Below are 20443 nucleotides of genomic sequence, written 5' to 3' on the forward strand. Positions count from 1 at the left end.
CAAAAGGATGGAGGAAACCATTCTTTATTCTATATCCATCCCTTCACCATCTTCAGTGGATGCCCAAGAGCAAAGAGAGAGAGAGAGAGAGAGAGACGGAGGGAGGTAAATTTTAATTCGATTAACGGTCGCGAGGGCCATTGGCGGAATAGTCACACGAGGCGGAGCGACTGTACATGTCCTCCCACCACTGGTCGCTCACTCTCTCTCTCTCTCTATCCAGAGTACACTGTACACACACAGCACAAGCTTTTTACCCTCCTTTCCCAACACGGGATTGAACACTCACCTCTATATCTTCAGTCCTCTAACCCTCGTCCCTTCCTCACGTATCTCCCGGACCAATTCCAGCTTCATTCAGAGCCGCTCGATCATCCTACCACCAGATATCTTTTCTCTCCCTTTACTTTCTCTACACTGTGCTCTCTCCACACACACACACACACACGCTCTCTTTTCCTCTAGAACTCTAGAGAGAGAGAGAGAGAGAGAGTAAGAGAGAGCAAGAGAGATCTCTCTCTCTACTACTCTTCACACACACACACACAACACAACAGAACTACACACTACACCATCCAGATAGAGAGGACGAGCGGAAAAAGCGAAGTGAGGTGGAAAACACACTTTCAACGCCGGTTCCTCCAAAAATTACCCTGTCAGTTTCAGTGTTGGAAGTCGGAGACTCGAGACTACAAGCAAGAAAGCACGGGAAACACCAAAAACAAAAAAAAAACCGTTTGTTTGGAAATTTGGAGTTATATTCCGACGACAACGGCACAGATTGTTACACGCCTTTGAAGCAACAGGAGACGAGAACATTCTAAAAAAATACAAAAAACCATGGACTATCCTTATCTGAACCAACCGGCTTTCGACCCGAGTGCGTGTTCTCTCAGCGCCATGGACTTACCGAGTTGCCAGCTGCCATGTTCGTACGCCGACCTTGGATCTTGCAGCCAGATGACCTCGGCCTACAGGTATAACAGCACCGCCGGGGTACCAAGATCTTTCGGTGGACCTACAGCCGTCGGACCTCCTCCTTGTGGCATGGTGAGGCCACGACACGACCAACCACCTTCGTCGGTGTTCTCCACGGCAGGAATGGCCTTGCAGAGTAAGTAATACAAGCCATATAAACCATCCTAGAAAAGGAGATAACCGGGTTAACGCGCAGTGGGAGGAGAGCGAGAGAGACTGAAAGTGAGTTAGCTTTAGTACGAAAGAGAAGAGAAAAGTGAGGGGAAAATGCGTGCCTGTGTGTAGGAAGGAGCCGAAAGGGAGGATTCCCGGGTAGGAGGGCACAGGAGGTGGGTACACACAGGGAAGGTCAAAATTAAATAATTTGATAGTGTTGCACTTGCAGGTCGATTGCTTGAATAAACCAGAACACACACACACATTTAGAATTGCAACTAACCTGATTTTCCGTGGTAGCCTTTTGTAGCCTTTGGTGTGGCGCGCGGGCCTCGCTCTTTTTCCAGCTTCCTCCCCTCTCCTAACTGCTGCTTATCTATTTAGAAACCAGGCAGTGTCTTGGAAAAGAAGGGGGACGGAGGTAGAGGTCCCCCCCCCACACCCGAAAGGTTTTCCTCTTGTATATATATGTGTATGTGTATATATGCTTTTTCTTCAGTGCACTAACATTGCTTGCCTCCACGCGGGGTGGTGGCGGTGGAATGCGTGGAATGCGAGGTTTCATATTTCTTCGCTCCTTGCCTCCAATGCGTCATTTTTCTTCCTTAGAGCTCAATCCTAGCGCCTTAACCAAGTTAGTAGACAGTTCGTTGGTGGTGTATGTGCTGGAATTGGTTGGTTGGTAGTATAAGTGCTGGAGAAGAGGGTAAAAAGGCAGAAGGAAAATGAGAAGGCATATACGTATCCCTTCGCATGGGCAAAGCCCATTTTCCGGGCACAAATTTGATCATGAGCAGGGGGGTCTAAGAGTGTGGGATACATATACATCTTTGAATGGGGGGGGGGGAATAGGAAAAAAAGAGGACGAGATTGTGGTGGAAAGGGGGGGGGGTATCTTGCTTTTAGCTCGGGTATTTTCGATGTACCTGTGGTTGGGCTTTTCTGCTCTCTTGCATTCCCTTAGTGGTCTTCAAAAGCTTGGACATGAGTGCTGTGGATAACTTCGTGTGTGAATGTATCCGAAAATTCCGTGTGATTTGGATTTTTTCCTTTTTTATTGGAATGGATTATATCCGGATATGTGTGGATAATCATGAAGTCAGTATAATACGGATTATGGCTTGATACCACATGCTTGACCAAATATTTTGGCTATAATATTCCTATGAAGGGGGGGGGGGTTAAAGTCTGAGTGATGTAAGTAGATTAATCTTCATTTTGAGAATAAGATGGTTTTACTCAAATTTTTGGAAGTCCCATGTTAAAAATTTCGTGATTTTCACTATCTAATAGCGAACTATTGGAGCTGAGACTTTTTTTTCAACATTTTAGAACTGCTAAATTGCATTTCTGGACTTGAGTCAGAATTGTTGAAAATGTTATTACACCACTCAGACTGTAACCCCGTCATATGTGGGTTTCTCTTTTGCCCCTCAATTACTTGGTATAGGCATGGACAGCAATTTCGGTTCTGGATTTGAGGCGAGGCTGAGAAATAACTGGATAGGAAACAGCGCCCTAAAATTTAGAGAAGTTAGGAGTAATATAGAGGCTCAGAGGGAAAATTATAGAATACAAAATATCAAACTTTTGGTTTCATGTTATTGACAATCCAATCCCAATAAATCAATCCTTAATCATATTTACTATAGGCACCTCAATGGGTGGATATCAATGGGCTTATGATGGTTTTACTACACATAATATTTCTGGATTTGTAGGAAATTCTTGGAAAATTCAAAAAGAAAGCCCAATGATCAATTTACCCTTTTTTTTATGTTGCATTTGATTTATGAGAGGATTCATTATGTACTAATAGAGGAATTAAACATAAATTTTCGTCAGATTATTCTGAAATCAAAAATTTTGGATTGATGTATAATTTTAGGAAAACTAAATGACCACAAAACTTTTCTTTATTAATAATCGGTTACATTAACCGTTAATCTGAGCGGATATAGGAACTATAACTTCTTCCTTATTTTAAAGTTTTTATGGTGGAGTATAGATTTAGTCTTTGGTTCAAGCATGCTGAAAATAGACCCGTAAAAATGGCCGGATGTTACATGAGGAATATATTAGACCAGTACCAACGGGATGCACAAACTTTTCGGCTTGCGAGTCATTTTTCGCCTAGAAACACTTTTCTGGGTCGTGTAAGAACGCTAAAATCACTTAGAGGGTCAAACATTTAAACTAAGAAACTGATGAAATAAATTTTAATATACTAGTTGTAAAGAGAGAGAGAGAGAGAGAGAGAGAGAGAGAGGTCATCATATATTAATTTAAAAATCCATATTTTTTTCAAACTACATACATATTAAATTTAACTTCACGTCTAAAATCGTATTTTGATGCGTTGAAATATTTTTTGAATTGCTTTACATGTGTAAGATGAAATTCTCGCAGGTAAAAAGTAATGGTAAATTGACCAGATTGGTCTACCGGCGTTAACCAAAGCTACAAACACATTTTCCCCTCAATGCTCATATTTCGAAAATAAATGCGTTTGATAGAAACTGATCAGACTTCCTCCAAAAATATCTTATACTAAGAAAAATACCTGGCGGGTGCCCGGGTTTTCTCCATATACTGGGAGCATCAAAGTAGTGATAAACCATCGTAAAAGAGTAAACGTGTCTGAAAAGCATCGTTCGAAAGAAAACCCAAACTAAAGTAAACATTCCAAAAGTCATTGCTGGGGCCCAAAAACCATTGCCGGCCGTCACCTTTTCGCCCATTCCGGGCATTTGCCCAGCTCTGACATACTTTGAAAGTATCCTATTATTCAAGTCGGGTACTGCTTCGTATTTATATGCAAAATTCGACTGTGATCGGTCGAAAATTGAGGATCTGCATAGAGAGCAGCCACACTCACACAAATAAAATCAATTTTGTATAAGTAGATCATTTTTGTTTCATACTAAACTCACGAGTGAATTCGTGACAAATCAATATCAAAGAAGAGAACATTGAAAACATTTATCATTCTTCAACGAAAAAAAAAGAAAAAATGAATATTTTACACACGTACTAAATTAAAAACAAAAATCGATATATAAATTCCAGCCGTTAAGAAAATACTTCTTATAAAACTAAAGATTAGCTAAAGTATTTGTGAGATAATTTTCGAGGAACGTGGGCTCTTTTTCTTTCTTTGGGGAAAAAATTCCTAGGAGAAGTCTCTTTTATTTATCCCTTTTTTTTTTCTCCTCTGGTCAGGAGAAATCTCCGGACGTGATCTGTTCGATATCGAGCGGTTTCTTATTCTTTGTTTTTGCTTGGTGAAGAAAATTCTTGAGGAGATCTTATTCTTTTCTTATGGTTTTTTTTTTGAAGAATGAACTGTGAAGCTGTTTGAAAGGACATAACCGAGAAAACTCTCACGAGACCTCCATTTTTCCGCCTCAACTGACCTTCTTTATCTCTTTGCCATTGACATGGACGTGTCGATGGACATTTATCACCACAGCTCCGTGAATTCTTGGAAATTTTCATCGAAGGAGGTTTTTCTATCTATCTATCTATCTCGAGAGAGAGAGATATCCCCCCGGGAAAAGTTTCGATTAACCGACAAACATTAAAAATTTCAATTTTGTTTCGGGAATTATTATTTTAATATTCATTTTTTGTGATTTTTACGTGAATGCAGTAGAACCTTCCATTACGGACACCTAACGTTAACGGACACTTTTCTGATCCGCCGGTTTCATGGAATAGGGCTTTAATATGTTTCGCTCCCCGTCAGCGGACACTCTCGAAAGCGGACGGTAAAATCAGGCAAACTCTAATTTTTTTTTCCAAATTCTAATTTCTTAATTTTTTGGTCATAAACAGAGAATTTATCATATTCGAACTAAGATTATATACGTTCAAGGTGAATATGATTAATCGTCAATCAATTACTTAATTAACTGAACATAACTATGATCCACGTAATGGTGAATTCGCATGGTAATATTCATTTCGTTTGTTGGTAAGTGTGAATAAAGCCAACATTACAAGGCTGGTAATGTTGATATGAATTTTTTTACCTTCTTCACACTTATTTTAATTTTTATTACAAAATATGTGCAGTGCACGTATCATGTAAGGGACCGACAAACATGAAAGTTATTAATTGGTTCAATGAAGAGAAAACGGGTAAGGACATAATTTTTTCATATTTATCAGTCCAACTTTATATGGGAATTATACATAATTGCCGGTAAAAGTGATAAATGTGGTGAAATTTAATCAAACTTTCTTTATTGAGACGGCTAGTGATTATGCTTAACCACCGTTGTGTGTGTATGTATCACTTTTATAATAACATATACATTTTAACTGTAAAATGTAGGAACCAGTTGCGACCAAGGCCAAACGTAGTATAAATGTGAAAGTCGTTCATACGAGGTTACACTGAATATCGTACCTCCTCATTGGCGGACAATTCACGTTAACGGAATTTTTTTTTATAACACGGGTGTCCGTTATCGAGAGGTTCTACTGTAACAGATTTAGTAAATTCTGAATTTATTATCTACCAGCTTTCGCTATTGAAACGGTGATTCATGTAGGTGATCATCACCTACGCATGTAGGTGTGTAATTCAAGCATCAAAATCCAATTTTAGTCCTCCAAATTTCGTTGGGCAGTGAAAATAGTTTTTCGAATTTTAAGTGTTTTTTCAATAGGTTTATTTCTCTGCTTTTCATATGTACAAAAAAAAAACCTACTTTTTTTACAAAATTATCTATAAAACTTAAAAGTTTGGAGAGAAGTGAAATTACTCTTCAAAATTATATTTTCGGATGACACTGGATCCTAATAATTATTTATACAATATTGCTTGGCCGAGGCCTATACAAGGGAATGAGGTGGTGAAGTTTGACAGAGAAGACGATTGATGTTACAAAGGAAATCAGGAACTGTACAATCAATAATGTTTGACTGGAGGTTGTTCCAATCTGTTATTGTTCGAGGAAAGAAACCAAATTTGAAACAATCTGTGGATGCAAAGATGGGTTTCAATTTTTGTGAATGTTTAATTCTATTCGAAAAGTATTCGCCACGTCGTTGGACATTTCCCCTGTTGTGGCGTTGTATTTGTATGAATATGTATTATTGTGTCGATACGAAAATAGCCACGAAGGATTTTAAAACGGAAAGTTAATCGAGAGATATCTCCACGGGTGAAAAGCGGCTGCGTATTGAGTTGGCGCTTGAGTTCAGTGACGGAGGATGACCGACAGTTAAGAATGAAGAGTGTGGATTTATTTTGAATAGATTCTAATTTGTCTATATTGGAGAGAGTATGGGGGGTCCCAGATTTCATAGGCATTATGAGAGTACAAGAAGGATGTAGGTTTGGAAGCAGAGATGTCCGAGGTGACCGGTGGAGTTTTTGAGGTTTCGACGAAGAGAAAAGAGTTTTTTTGGAGGCACTTATGAAAGACGTAATGAACATGGAGATTCCAACGGAAGGCGGCAGAAATAATTACACCCAGATATTTATAATTATAAACTTCGGTGTTTAAAGAGTTATTGATAGTGTAGGAAGAATCGAGATGGAAGTCTTTTGCGAGTAATTTTCGTAAAATCTGTTTTTGAAGAATTAAGGGGTAATTGCCAGGACGAGCACCATTCCGATACTACGTTATATATACCATATTATGTTATTATGATACTATATATTATATATTCCGATACTATTGAGTTTATTTTGGAGAGATGCTTGGTCGGATTCTTTGTGCACTGCTTGGTAGGTGATGCAATTGTCTGTAAAGAGTCTGATATGGCAAATGATGGAATTAGTATCAGAATTAATACCATACAGTTATTAATATATCCGAAGTTTGTCATTTTTGAGACTATAATTACGATGATTTCATTATTTGGATAAAATCGATAATAATACAACTGTTATGCGAAATATTTTATTATATATGGAAATTATACAATGAAGTTTTATTAAATAACAAGTATGACTTAATATATTGATTGAATTTGAATGAAGTTTTTTCTAGACCCCTGCGACCAGCACAAATGATATCGATCCATTGGTTAACTCAAAAAAACAAAAATAACAGTAGACCGTGATGGTAATCATTCCCTTTAGACCCAAAAAAACTGAAAAAAATCTCATGTTTATGGTATAGTTTTATTGGATATTTGAGCATGGAGCTTAGTAAACACGACACTTCGATGTCCTTAAAATTTTTCGAGAATATTGATTAATAATTTGGGAAGTAGGTGATAATAAACAATACATATTTCCTTGGATTAAATTCAATTTTCTGAACCTTATGCTAGTTTCCATTGGATTAATTTCTGCTATCGGATAATTTGTTAGCTTGAGAATTATCTTTATGTTAAGCCGCCCTTATCAGAAGTTGGGCCCGGTGCGAAAATAATTTCGGGGCCACTTAGCCCGATTTTATTTTGTGGGGGAGGGGAATCGGGCATCCAAAGATTCATTGCATTGTCACAGAACATACAGGAATGCCGGAAAATATGTGCTCAACAATGAAAATTCAGAATTAATGAAAGAAAAAATCTCAGAATTTAGGTAAATTCATAATTAATTAAAGAAGAAATCCCAGAATTGATGAAAATCTAGAATTAATGAGAGGAAAATCCCAGAATTTTGATAAAAATCTAGAATTAATGGGAGGAAAATCCCAGAATTTTGATAAAAATCTAGAATTAATGGGAGGAAAATCCCAGAATTTTGATAAAAATCTAGAATTAATGGGAGGAAAATCCCAGAATTTTGATAAAAATCTAGAATTAATGAGAAAGAAATCTAGAATTAATGGGAGGAAAATCCCAGAATTTTGATAAAAATCTAGAATTAATGGGAGGAAAATCCCAGAATTTTGATAAAAATCTAGAATTAATGAGAAAGAAATCTAGAATTAATGAGAAAGAAATCCCAGAATTGATGAAAATCTAGAATTAATGAGAGGAAAATCTCAGAATTTTGATAAAAATCGAGAATTAATGGGAGGAAAATCCCAGAATTTTGATAAAAATCTAGAATTAATGAGAAAGAAATCTAGAATTAATGAGAAAGAAATCTAGAATTAATGAGAAAGAAATCTAGAATTAATGAGAAAGAAATCCCAGAATTGATGAAAATCTAGAATTAATGAGAGGAAAATCCCAGAATTTTGATAAAAATCTAGAATTAATGGGAGGAAAATCCCAGAATTTTGATAAAAATCTAGAATTAATGGGAGGAAAATCCCAGAATTTTGATAAAAATCTAGAATTAATGAGAAAGAAATCTAGAATTAATGAGAAAGAAATCTAGAATTAATGAGAAAGAAATCTAGAATTAATGAGAAAGAAATCCCAGAATTGATGAAAATCTAGAATTAATGAGAGGAAAATCTCAGAATTTTGATAAAAATCTAGAATTAATGAGAAAGAGGTCCCAGAATTGATGAAAGTTCCGAATTAAGAAGAAATAATTTCACAGTTCATTGAAATGCAGAACTTATGAAAGAAATAATTCTAAAATTCATAAAAAAATAATTTCAGAATTGATGAAAACTCCGGAATCAAACCAATTGAAGCTCAGAACACACCTTGTTTACTAAGAAAAAAATGTGATTTTCAGCAGTGTTATGCGAAAAAATAATTAACGAGAGTAATTGCACTCCTCTCCAAAATTTTCATGGGTATTTTTTTAATGAAAAACATAGAAAAAATAAGTCTATTAAAAAATTACCTAAAATTTGAAGGAGTATTTCATTCCTCAACGAAATTTGGAAACAGTGAGATTGAATTTTTATGCGTGAAACACGCATCTGTATGTGCATTATCGAACACTCTGATATACTGTATGTATATTTTTTCACTTCTAGTAAGTACAGGGTTTCGCAAACCAAGGGGGTGGCACCTGTTGCACACCCCTTCTGCACAACATATGCACAGCATTTTCCGGCGTGCGCCAATTTATTACAAATTCCTCAGAGGAATGTTTATGAGGTTTATGTATGTATGGGTCTGGTAGTAATAGCTTTTATTACAAGGTGTTGAGTCTTGTTGTCAGGTCTAATAATCTAATCTCTATTACATCTCAGCCTTTCTTTTGTACATTTCAGGGAAAAAAAAGGTCTCTTTATTTTATCAAAGTTGAAAAAATGTCCAACATTTTCACATTTCATACCGTGCACCAACCACCCAGGCTCTATCGACATTAGTAAATTTTAGCCATCGCCCCGGATGAAGGGGACTGGGCGGTGTCGGGTGCTTTATTATACATATATAGTACAGTTCGTGAATATAAAACACATTAAAAAGAAAAGTAGATACAGATTTAAAAAAATTTCAATTAAAAATTACTGTTTTATAAAATTGAGCCCTTCGTTGTTTTCTGTGGCCAGGCGCCAGGTCCACGTCTTCTTATCTACTCGCTTGGTGGCTCGGGTGAGCCCTCCGCCGTGGCCAGGCCAGGTCCTGGACCACGTCTTCTCTTCTAGGCTTATGTCGGAGAAGATAGACAATCATTTTTTTAAAACTTTAACTAAGTAGAAGATCTTACCAGAGTTCATCTGACGTAATTTTTGTCAAAATCAAACGTGCACTTTTAAACTATCGGCCGGTTTTTAAAACTGTATGGTCAGCAAATTTTTCTACTAGTCGTGAAAAATTTCCTAATCTTTTGATTTATAGAGAGTTTCAAACTTTACTTTCATGCATGCACAAACAAAAAAAAAAAACATTGAGCTGTGATTTCTGCTGCAACCTATTGAATAGAAATGAAACTATCTGTTATAATTCTCGAATTAAAATTGAATGTTTGTTTTAAACCAAGTGAGCGGGTCGTTAAAATTGACAATTTCTGCTATAATGTCGAAAATTTCCGTTTTTGTACTGTATACCGGTGTAAGTTTTATGCGGCAAAATATTAGTTACTATATTTTTATGTTTGTTAATGCTCGTAAAAAATGATTTTGTGGCGAACATAAAAATATGGTAACCGATATTTTGGCGCTCAAAATTTACACCGGTGAGCAGCATAAAAATAAACAAGTTTTATACCTACCGAACCTGGGGGCGACCACCGATAGATGCCGCCTTCATTTCCTACTTGCAGTATGGCGATATATGACCGGAGCTGGTATGCGGTAAAGTATTATATCATTTTAAAGGCGCATTTTTCCACGCTTTGACTCAATAGCCGTCCAAATTAGCAGATAATGGGCGAACCCAAGTTGCTTACAAGCTGGACAGACGCTATTGGAACCTGACTGGAAATACTGACCTACCAACTCACATAGTTTTGAAAGTCAAACTACCCAGATCTCTCATTATTATGTATTATTCCTCTCAACCCTCTAGTGGCTTTAAGAATTTGGTGAAATGTTTCGCAAACTGACAGGAAATTCCCATGGACCTGTACAGTTTCGTGGACCAGCGGTTGAATAACACTGCGACTAATTCACCGTGATTCGAAATTTTATATTCCAAGATAATCGGCAATCATTCGATCAACTGACGATTACTAGATTCTTATGGGATGGACGGCTATAAACCACCATCTTATAATCCCGTTTATAATTTTGATTGCTCATTGGCGTTGATTGCCTAGATTTTATTCATTTGTTATATGACTTCAGGTTGACGATCAACTTTTATGTAATTTATTTTATTTTTAGCTGCCTTCGTCTGAGTTGGGTCATGTTACGTTGTTTTTAATAAAACTTTCCGGATACACCCATCCTTCGGGAACGCTTCGATATCTCTCCGAGATGGGAAGCGGGGTGTGTCCGGTCTTCAAAGGTCAAAGGTTGAATATCAAGGATTTTAAATATTGATCATCAAATTCTGTCAGAAAAAATAGCAGAACTAAATCGTCAGGAAAGGCTAAAATTTAACTTTTGTATATAAGTAACTAAAAGGTAACTATAACAAGTTATTGAAGTAACCATAGGGAGTATTGATCACAAAAAACTATTGTTTTTCTTTCTACAGATAAATTCAGTTTAAAAATAACCGGAATGATGTAAAAAGTTTTCCAATCTGTGTTCCTTATCTATCAAGGGAATGATTAGCGCCGGTTTCAAAAACGTTCATCACGGTCTAAACCTGCACAGTCGAAGACTAATCGATAAACCAAGCAAGAAATTCAACGTTACATTAACCCTCTATGGTTCGATCCCCCTATAAAAAAAGCATCTGAATTTTTTTCGCAAACACGGAAAGTAAATTGATACTATTTTAGCATAGACGTGTGTTCTAATCAAAACAATACAGCAACACAGCAATTTAATTAATTAGAGCAGTTTTTTAATTACTAAAAAATGCCAATTAAGATCGAAATAAACTGTTCCTTAATTTAACTGTTATCTACTAAACAGACGAAATCTTGATCAGCAAATTTGAATAGTTGTTACCTTGAATTTTATATCCGATTCGCTCAATTTGACGCGTTTTTATAAATTTCAGAACATATGAAATTTAAGAAGCTCTCAAAATAGACACCGACAAGAAATCAATTCTTTTGAGAGAGAAAAAAGTATTGCACTTATATATGAAATGACAATAAATAATTTACTTCCTAAAACACCAAAAAAAATTAGTACTTAAATTAGTACATAAATCAGTGCGATGGGGTTTTTTCACTTCCCATTTACCATGGGAAGTGATAAATATTACAATATTTACACCGAACCATAAAGGTTTAATAATCTTAAAATTCCTCTGATTAACATATCAACTTACCAAAGGAAGTATCAACAGCTAACCAAAGCAGGGGGAAAAAAGTACCAGAAAATTATATCATAAATTGCAAGACCGGACTCAAAACTGCACCAGTAGAGAAACGAAAGTCCAATAAAGAGAGTACATTACGCATCTCAAATTAAATGCAAACAACAGTTCTTTCTCGCAAAGCGGCTAATTTCTTTCATCCCTCACCACTGATGAAATCTGTAACATGAAAAGATTTGATGATATTATACCACCGTAATGAGTCATTAACACCCTTTGCCAGCAATTAACTTAGGCAATGAAAAAGATACCAAAAAATACATGAAAAAGGATAAAGGGGGAAAAAAAAAAATATTCCGGAGTAAAAAAATAATGAAAATAAAAGGTTTGAACGCTTTTCCCAACCTGTTGGGTATTGGGAAATACAAGCCTTTTATGCTAAAATATATATCTATCCTCTTTTCTCTTGTTCCTCTTTTTTTTCTTTTCCTGTTCCTGTTCTTTTGGTACTTTTTACCGCTCAGCTATCAGGGCTAATTAAGTAAAAGAGGGAATAATTAACAAAAATCAGATTAGCCCCTAATTACGATTCAGTGAGACATTGACTCGGCTTTTAATTTGACTTTGCAGCCATTAACAATCACTCATAACTGCATGAGAGAATTAAGGTCAAATTTTTTCCTCTCCCTTTTCCTCATTCTTTTTGTTGAATATCCGTTCGGTTTTTACAGACATTATTATTTATTTATTTTTTACAATTATTGGTATTAGATATTGTCAGTATTATTTGTGTGTTTCTCTCAATTATATAAAGAATACAGAGAGTTAATATTTATTTATGATGATGGGACAAGATCTATTATGATTTATCAGTTTTTTGGTTTTTAATGGGAAAGAGTTTTTCAATAGTTGAAAATAATAGAAAGATCTAGAGTGAGCAGATGTATTCACGTGATTGCATATATTTCCCTTGAAATTTATTGCTTAGGGAAGTATAGAATGAATTTTTGGAGTTGCAAAATTCTGAAATTGCAAAAATTCCCTCAATGTTTTTAAACTGAAATTTGAAAATCTTAGAACAATGAGTCGAAAGTTATAACTGCGTGAGAGAATTAAGATCAATTTTTTCTCCCTTTTCCCATTCTTTTTGTTGAATATCCATTCGGTTTTTCCAGGCATTATTATTTTTTTATCATTATTAGTATCAGATATTGTCAATATTATTTGTGTATTTATCAATTATACAAAGAATACAGAGAGCTAATATTTATTTGTGATGATGGGGCAAAAAGATCTATAATGATTTAACAGTTTTTTGTTTTTAATGGGAAAAGATTTTTCAATTACATAGAAAGATCTAGCACGAGCAGATGCATTCGTATATTTGTGTGTAATAATAAATGCAAATACAAATTCAAGGGCCACGTCAGGCAAAATGCCCAACTAGGTGACCGAGGAAAAAAAATGAATAAAAATAAAGTCCATAAAAATCGCAGGAGTTTTTGAACGGAAATTTCAGAATTATATAATATTGTGTTTTGAGTCTTAAAATTGATGTATTCATTATTGTGGTGGGTTGTGTCATTAACACGGTCTCAAATTTGATTATAAACGTCCGAACCTCGTTTCACTATGGTTGGTCCAGTACTTAAATTTGAAGATATATTCATAATAATGAGATAAAAAGTTCTCGATCTATCTGGACCCATAAATCTATCCGTAGGCCTATACATCAATCTTTTCATCTGTGCCATTTTTATTTGTTAATTTTATCTGCGCCGTGTACTTTTTTGAAATTTTCGTTACGTCACAGAAAAGCCGTTGAGGTTCTGAAATTTAGAAAAATATATAAAATAATTTGGAATATATCGAATGGAAATACGCAGCATTACAGAAATGTATGATAAAAAATGCTTCGTCTAAAATCATAACTCAGTTCTCTCTCACAGCTAAACTCATGGGCGTAAAAGTATTAGTGAAGTATTCAAGAGTAATAAATTAAATAAAAAAGAATGGCACGTCAAGTCCATTTACGCTAAATGGGGAAAAAATATACGCTTAATATAATATATAATGTCATTTAATATTCAACAAACATTTTCGGTGACTTTTCCAGAAATTAAACTTTTAACGAGCCACGAAGCTACAGATACCTACTAACATTAAATTTAGAGAATAGATAATTGGTTTATTGTCCATATATTCATAAAAAAAATTCTATACTACTACTTCTTCTTGTAAAATAAAGAAAACCAATTAAATTTTCGATCAATCGGTGTTTGGTCAGAACATGATATCTCCAAAAAAATGGCTTTTTGATCTAGTAGCAAGTCTCGCTAATTATAACTAATTAAAAGTGAGATAAATGCACAAATGCTTGCCTACGGCTAAACAACATGCTGGTGTATGATATTTTTATTTGTATTTGTGTGTGTATGCTTTATTTTTGATTTTTAAATGACAATGAAAATGCTTATATCTTAAAAATGTGATTTTGGAGTTGTCATTTTCTGACCAAACACCACAGATATCAAGTTGCCTGCCTCACGTAAATATAAACACCCTTTTAAGAATCGCCTTTAAGAATTCTGGAGAATCTCTCAGTTTAGAAAAAAAAACGATCGCGATTTTGAAATGTTATCCGAAAACACTGAGATCTGTTTTGAAAAATCGGCTTTGAATGATGCCAACTTTAGTGATGACCCGAATAGAAAGTTTTACACTCGTCAGGTCGGGGCAGTGCCTAATTACTTACATGTAATAAGCTTTAATGACATGCAGCAGGTCGGGCTAGGTTTTCCGTATTCTCGCCAATTATACAGGGTGCGTATGTGGCAGGGCGTGTGGCATTTTACTGGCGAACTGTTGATCTTAGAGGCATATTTTCCAGTTGGAAAAAGTATCCAAATAACATGTAGTACTCAGATATGTCATTAGTGTTGCAAGGGGTTGTATAGTTATTAAAATAAAAAAAAAATTAACTTTTTATACAGTTCCCGTGTGCCCTAAAACCCAATTAAAAAGCTGTTGCCCTGTCTCTCTTGATGCCAACGAAAAACTTCCCGTTTCCTAAGCGCAATACTCACTGAGATATTTGAAAAATGGAGGAAAGTCGTGAAAGAAGCAGCGTTAAATGCGGGTAAAACGGTTTTCCCCGCATTTAGAGCTGTTTTTCCCAATTTTCCTCCGTCTTACGAATTTGAATATCTCTGTGAATATTGCACTTAAAAATATTGAATTTTTTTTTTTGTTGGCATCAAGAGAGACCGGGCAATAACTTTCTAATGGGAAGTCAGAGCACAAGGGGGAACGTATAAAAATTTTTATTTTTTTTATTTTTTCATGTATACGACCCTTCAAACAAACTTTGTGGTTTCAAGTAACCGCACGGCATTTGTAAACGTTTTGCAATTAAAAGTGTGTTCCGAAAGTCAACGGTTACAGAGATATCCGCTGTGCAATAGTTTGGGGAACCTGCATAAAAAAGTCTACATTTTTATACCTTCCCCGTGTGCCCAAGAACCCAATTACAAAGTTGTTGTCCTGTCTCTCCTGATGCAAAAAAAAAAAAAAAATTAATGTTTCTAAGTGCAATATTCACAGCGATATTCGAATTCGAAAAACGGAGGAAAATCGGGAAAAAAATAGCGTTAAATGCGGGTAAAACGGTTTTTCCGTTTGTCGAATTTGCGAAGATTTCTGAAAATTCATTTTTCTTTTTTTTTAAACAAATAGGTGGATTGCCTTACAAAGTGTACACAGGCCACGACGGCGTTATGACCGAGAAGAGGAAACAGCGGCGTATACGGACAACATTCACAAGTGCACAACTGAAGGAACTGGAGAGGGCATTCCAGGAAACACATTATCCAGACATCTACACAAGAGAGGAAATCGCCATGAAAACAGAACTCACCGAGGCTCGTGTTCAGGTTAGTAAATACCGCATATTGTGTAATTACGCCACTGCGCACGTAATTTTTAATTTTGTTCGTTAGTTCCATATTATGAATAGATTTAGCAATTTCACTGCAATTACAAGGTCTTCGCATTGCAATCAATTATTTATTCCATTAATAACTATTGATATTTTTTTTTTCGAAAAATGTTTTTAATACATTTTACATTTTTCAATGAAATTTCCCCATCATTGAATCACATATAGTTTTTAAACACCATCAAAATAATAAAGTTTTGTGGAAAATAATAAAATACTTTGGTTTTGGGGTAATTATTTATAAAATAAATGACGAAACGAGAAACTGACTCCGGCTCTGTCCTAAGATGAGACAGTTGCAAGTTGCTCCGTAGGGTTGGGAGGGATACTACTGCTACTTAACCGTATATGAACCTCGTAAACATTCCTCTGCGTATTTTCTAACTAATTGGTACATGCCGGAATCCTGTGTGTATGTGTGATCCCCTTAAGTATTCATGTTGCCGATGGTATGCGTGTTTCGGGTTCTAGTGCTGACATGATTTTGAGGTGAAAATGGTGGATGCTGGAATTTTGGTTAGGTCTACTACAACAGTAGAACCTATCAATAACGGATACCCACGGGACGAACGCTTTTGTCCGCTAATGGGGAGGTACAATACAGAGTGGAACCTCGTTTATACGACTTGCACATTTATACGACGCTTGGCTTCGGTCGCAATTGGTCACTATACGTTTTAATGTTAAAATGCTCATGTGTGTGTTACTGTGAAAGTGATACACCGGTGATTACGCATAATAACAAATCGTTTTGATACAAAGAAGGTTTGATTAAATTTCACCACATTTATCACTTTTGCTGGCGATTATGTGCATAATTCCCAAATGAAGTTGGAAAGTGTGATAAAATATGGAGAAATTTATAACCTTTCTTCACTTCATTAAGAATCAATTTATTTTTTTCAGCCCATACATGATACGCGCACTGCACATATTTTGCAATAAAAATTAAATTGAATTAAACAAGCAGCGTAAAGAAGATAAAAGACTCATAACAACATTATGAGTCTTGTAATGTTGGCTTCCTTCACACGTAGCAACAAACAAAACGATTGCAATTCACCATCCTGGTATTCCTGGACCATAGTTAGTTAAGTAATTGATTGACGATTTATCATATTTACGAATACGAGCTTGGGATTATACATAATCTTAGTTGAATGAATATGATAAATTCTCGGTTTGCGACCAAAAATTAATAAATTAGAGTTTACCTGGTTTTACTGTCCGCTAACGGGGAGTGAAATACATTAACCTCCTATTCCAAGGGACCGGGGATCAGAAAAGTGTGTTAGAAAAGTGCAAAATGTTACCAATAAGCGTATCGGATACATTCGAGCGAACGTAACCAATAGGCTTAGTGGTTGAATTTTTCAATCTTTTATCATTTTATCAAACTTTTAGCGTGTAATTCCGACCGTAAATAGGAAGTGATATTTTATAGTACTGTCAGTAGTCAAAGTTTTGAGATAGTATATGAGGGTATTTACTTCAAACATTTCAATGTTTTATAAAAATATTTTTAAATTCTTGATTCGTCTTGAGAGGTCACTGGTCACTCTACATCCCTGCCTGTGTACGCCTCTGGCTTAGAAAGTAAAACCAGATTACTGTGCAATCTTTTCCCGATTAGAATGCCAATTCAGAATGAACACAGTTTATTTAGTTGAGTCCTTTAATCTGACAACCTGTGTAATAGTTTGTGTAGTTTCTAAAACTGCGGAAGTATCAACTCACATGTGTATAAATCCGGATTTGAATTAGCCCTCATTTCTCCAGAAAAGTGTTTTACATCTGCAGCTGGCAAACATTGCTAGCTGACAAATGACACACACACACACACCATCAAACAGGTGCTGGTTAGAGGCTGGTGTCGAACACGTGCGGACATCCGAAAAACCACACTAGCCCCTTCCGCTTACGCACGCCATGCGCATGTTCTATTTGTGTATTTCATTTTTTTTCCTGTTACCGAAGGCAAAACGTCAATCCATTCGGCCATAACGGGAAACTCATCAAAGTGTGGGCAAATGTTTCCTTTATGGTATTCAATAAGAATGAAAGTAAACGCACGCGACTGATTGTGTCGCACCGGCCCCGTGATTGAGATCGGACGCGCGCGCGGCACGCGTCGTATCCCATTCACTTTTTTTTGCGGGATGACACCGTCCGAACAACCGGGGAGAAACCGACCGGCCGCTAACACTGCTTTCGCTCATCAGGAAAACAGGAGCAAACATCTGCGTCCGTCGGATAATAAAGGAGAGCAACCAGGGTCGCGTGTGATATAACATAACACCAATGCACACGCCATTAGATGGCTCTTCTTGCCGTAAATTTCGAGGGTGCCATCGATCATCAAACGATCAAATTTTTATTAAGGGTATTGTCCGATACCACGATGTCAATATATAAGTGCTTCCGGATCTTTTTTCACAATCTTGCAGTATCGAAATTACAATATAAACTGCTGGCAGGCATTATATACACATGCTAATGTTTTTTCACTAAAATGCTATTTTCTCAAAACGTGTTTTTTGTTAGCTAAGGAACATTTTTTTTCAAACACCTTCATTCAAATGTCTTGAAACTTTGTGCGTCTCTCAACACTATAGTGTTGAATACTTTAACACGAGGATTTTTTATTAAAAGTATTCAAAAGAAATTTTACGGGATGAAATATGGGTAAATTTAAAAAAAACTTGCATGTTCTTGAAGTTAAAATTCAAGAAAAAAAAACCAATGATTGAGAAATCCTTATAAAAGCATCCGTAGTATACTTGAGTAATAGTGTACTTGAGAAAAAAAATGTGAGTGTTTAAAGTGAATATAGAGAAAATTTTTAAATGTTCCTTGAAAGAAAGAGATTTTTCCCAAAATAAAGCATGGGAAGTTAAGATCGTGCAACAGCGCCCCTTAAAACGTCATTTCAGAAGAAAATACAGATTTTTTTTTTCCAGTTTTATTTTTTATGAAACCCCCCATTTCTTGTGATTCCAAAACAGGCCTTGTTTCGTTTATACGACGCTTAGAACCGAAGTTACGTTCACTTTAGTTCAGTTTTTACATGAAGTAATCTGAGCATAAAAACTTCAAACGCGTTTCGGAAATAAATACTATTTTTGAGACATTTTACTTGAGTTTGAAATAGATTTCAACAAAATCTATTCATTGTATTATTACGAAATTTTAACATTATGTTCTGACATATTCCTTTCAGACCCTGATGCAATAAATGTGCGCGGGTTGCTCTTTCTCACTGTAGAATTTTTTTCTTTTGACTTAAGGAAATTGAGCCCTGCTTAAAGGATTATGTAAGTTTTGAGTTAGGAATGTGGTGAATATGGGGGGTGGGGGTGGGGGGGCTTTCATCAGAGGGCAGCACTTAAAGATGAACTTTCGGGGGAAGGGGGAATTTAAGATGGCTTGCAGGAGAAAATACCTTTGGGAAAAGTGTGATATATTACATAAAATTTGGCAATGAAATTCTGTAAAAAAATTGTATGTGAAGATGAACATACCCTGCATCATCTTGAGTGAACAAAAATGTGAAAGAAGTGAATTATTCCTTCGCAAAAAAATTGAAAATTTGAAGGAAGAATTAAAAAAATAAATGTTTGCTGTGACATTTTACGTTGTTGATGCATTTTTTTGTGTGTCAAAAATGCAAAAACATTTTGAAAATTCCAAAATATCAATGCTCGTGTCTGAAAAGGATTGCATAGTTAAGGTCATTAACCGAAATCTAAGGTCTATCATATGTATTAATCTAATTAGAGGGTTTTATACGCACACACGGTACGTTAAATGAAGTTTCAAAAAAATTCGCACGTACATCAACAGATTTGAGTATAACTTAATGAGTATAGCATTACAATTTTAGTTCATAACTTGAACCATCACTAGCTGAATGTTTGCAGTGAAACATTTCATTCGTAAGATATTTTGCAATCGCGTTTCGAACATTACATGAATTTTGCTTAAAATTTCACATAAAAAGATCTTTTTCATAGAAAATCATATCAAATAGTTCAAAAATTTGTCATTGTTTTCACCATTTTTTAAAACGCTTTTCATCAAAAACAATGTCATTAAAGTTCATTCCAGTATTATGTTATAGAAAAGTGTTAATAGAAAGGTAGTCGGATACGTTAATATATACTGAAAATTTATTCATTACATGATTTGTCTTAAAAATTATAAACACATTATTATATAATCAACTTGTATATTTTCAATTCATGCTAATTGATTTATTAATGTAATTTTTACCATTCTGATAGATATTTATCGGATTCAATATCTTATAAATGTGTTTTATAAAAGATGAAGTTCTCAGTAAGATATGAACATTTATTAAAAAATTGAACTGCATTTACGGATGAACATTCAGTTACAATATAGGTTATTTTATTTGAATAATGGAAATAGTTACGCACAGCATTTATTGATGGAACTCTTGATGAGCCCATTCATTCTCATTTGTTAACTTTTTAACATTAAAAAAAAATAATGTTTTACAGCATAAGAAATTTAATAGAAATGATATATTACAAATATAATGATGTATAATAATGCATAATTAATGTTTTTTTAATTGATATGTGA

The 20443-nt window shown here is 35.2% G+C and overlaps 1 protein-coding gene across 1 annotated transcript in view; it reads left to right on the plus strand.

The window, feature by feature from the left end:
- The first annotated feature begins 400 nt into the window (after positions 1–400).
- LOC149088788 (paired mesoderm homeobox protein 2B-like) overlaps positions 401–20443 on the plus strand; it is a 73702-nt gene continuing 53659 nt past the window's right edge. The window contains exons 1-2 of the mRNA XM_089253111.1: positions 401–1114; positions 15574–15770. Of these exons, the coding sequence (XP_089109237.1) occupies positions 841–1114; positions 15574–15770 (471 nt within the window). The 5' untranslated portion in view covers positions 401–840. The remainder of the gene's footprint in view (positions 1115–15573; positions 15771–20443) is intronic.

Source organism: Pholcus phalangioides, unplaced genomic scaffold, assembly GCF_987345545.1.
Source record: "Pholcus phalangioides strain wild (caught in Gottingen) unplaced genomic scaffold, Ppha-v1.0 ptg000003l_1, whole genome shotgun sequence".
In the NCBI taxonomy this organism is placed as follows: Eukaryota; Metazoa; Arthropoda; class Arachnida; order Araneae; family Pholcidae; genus Pholcus; species Pholcus phalangioides.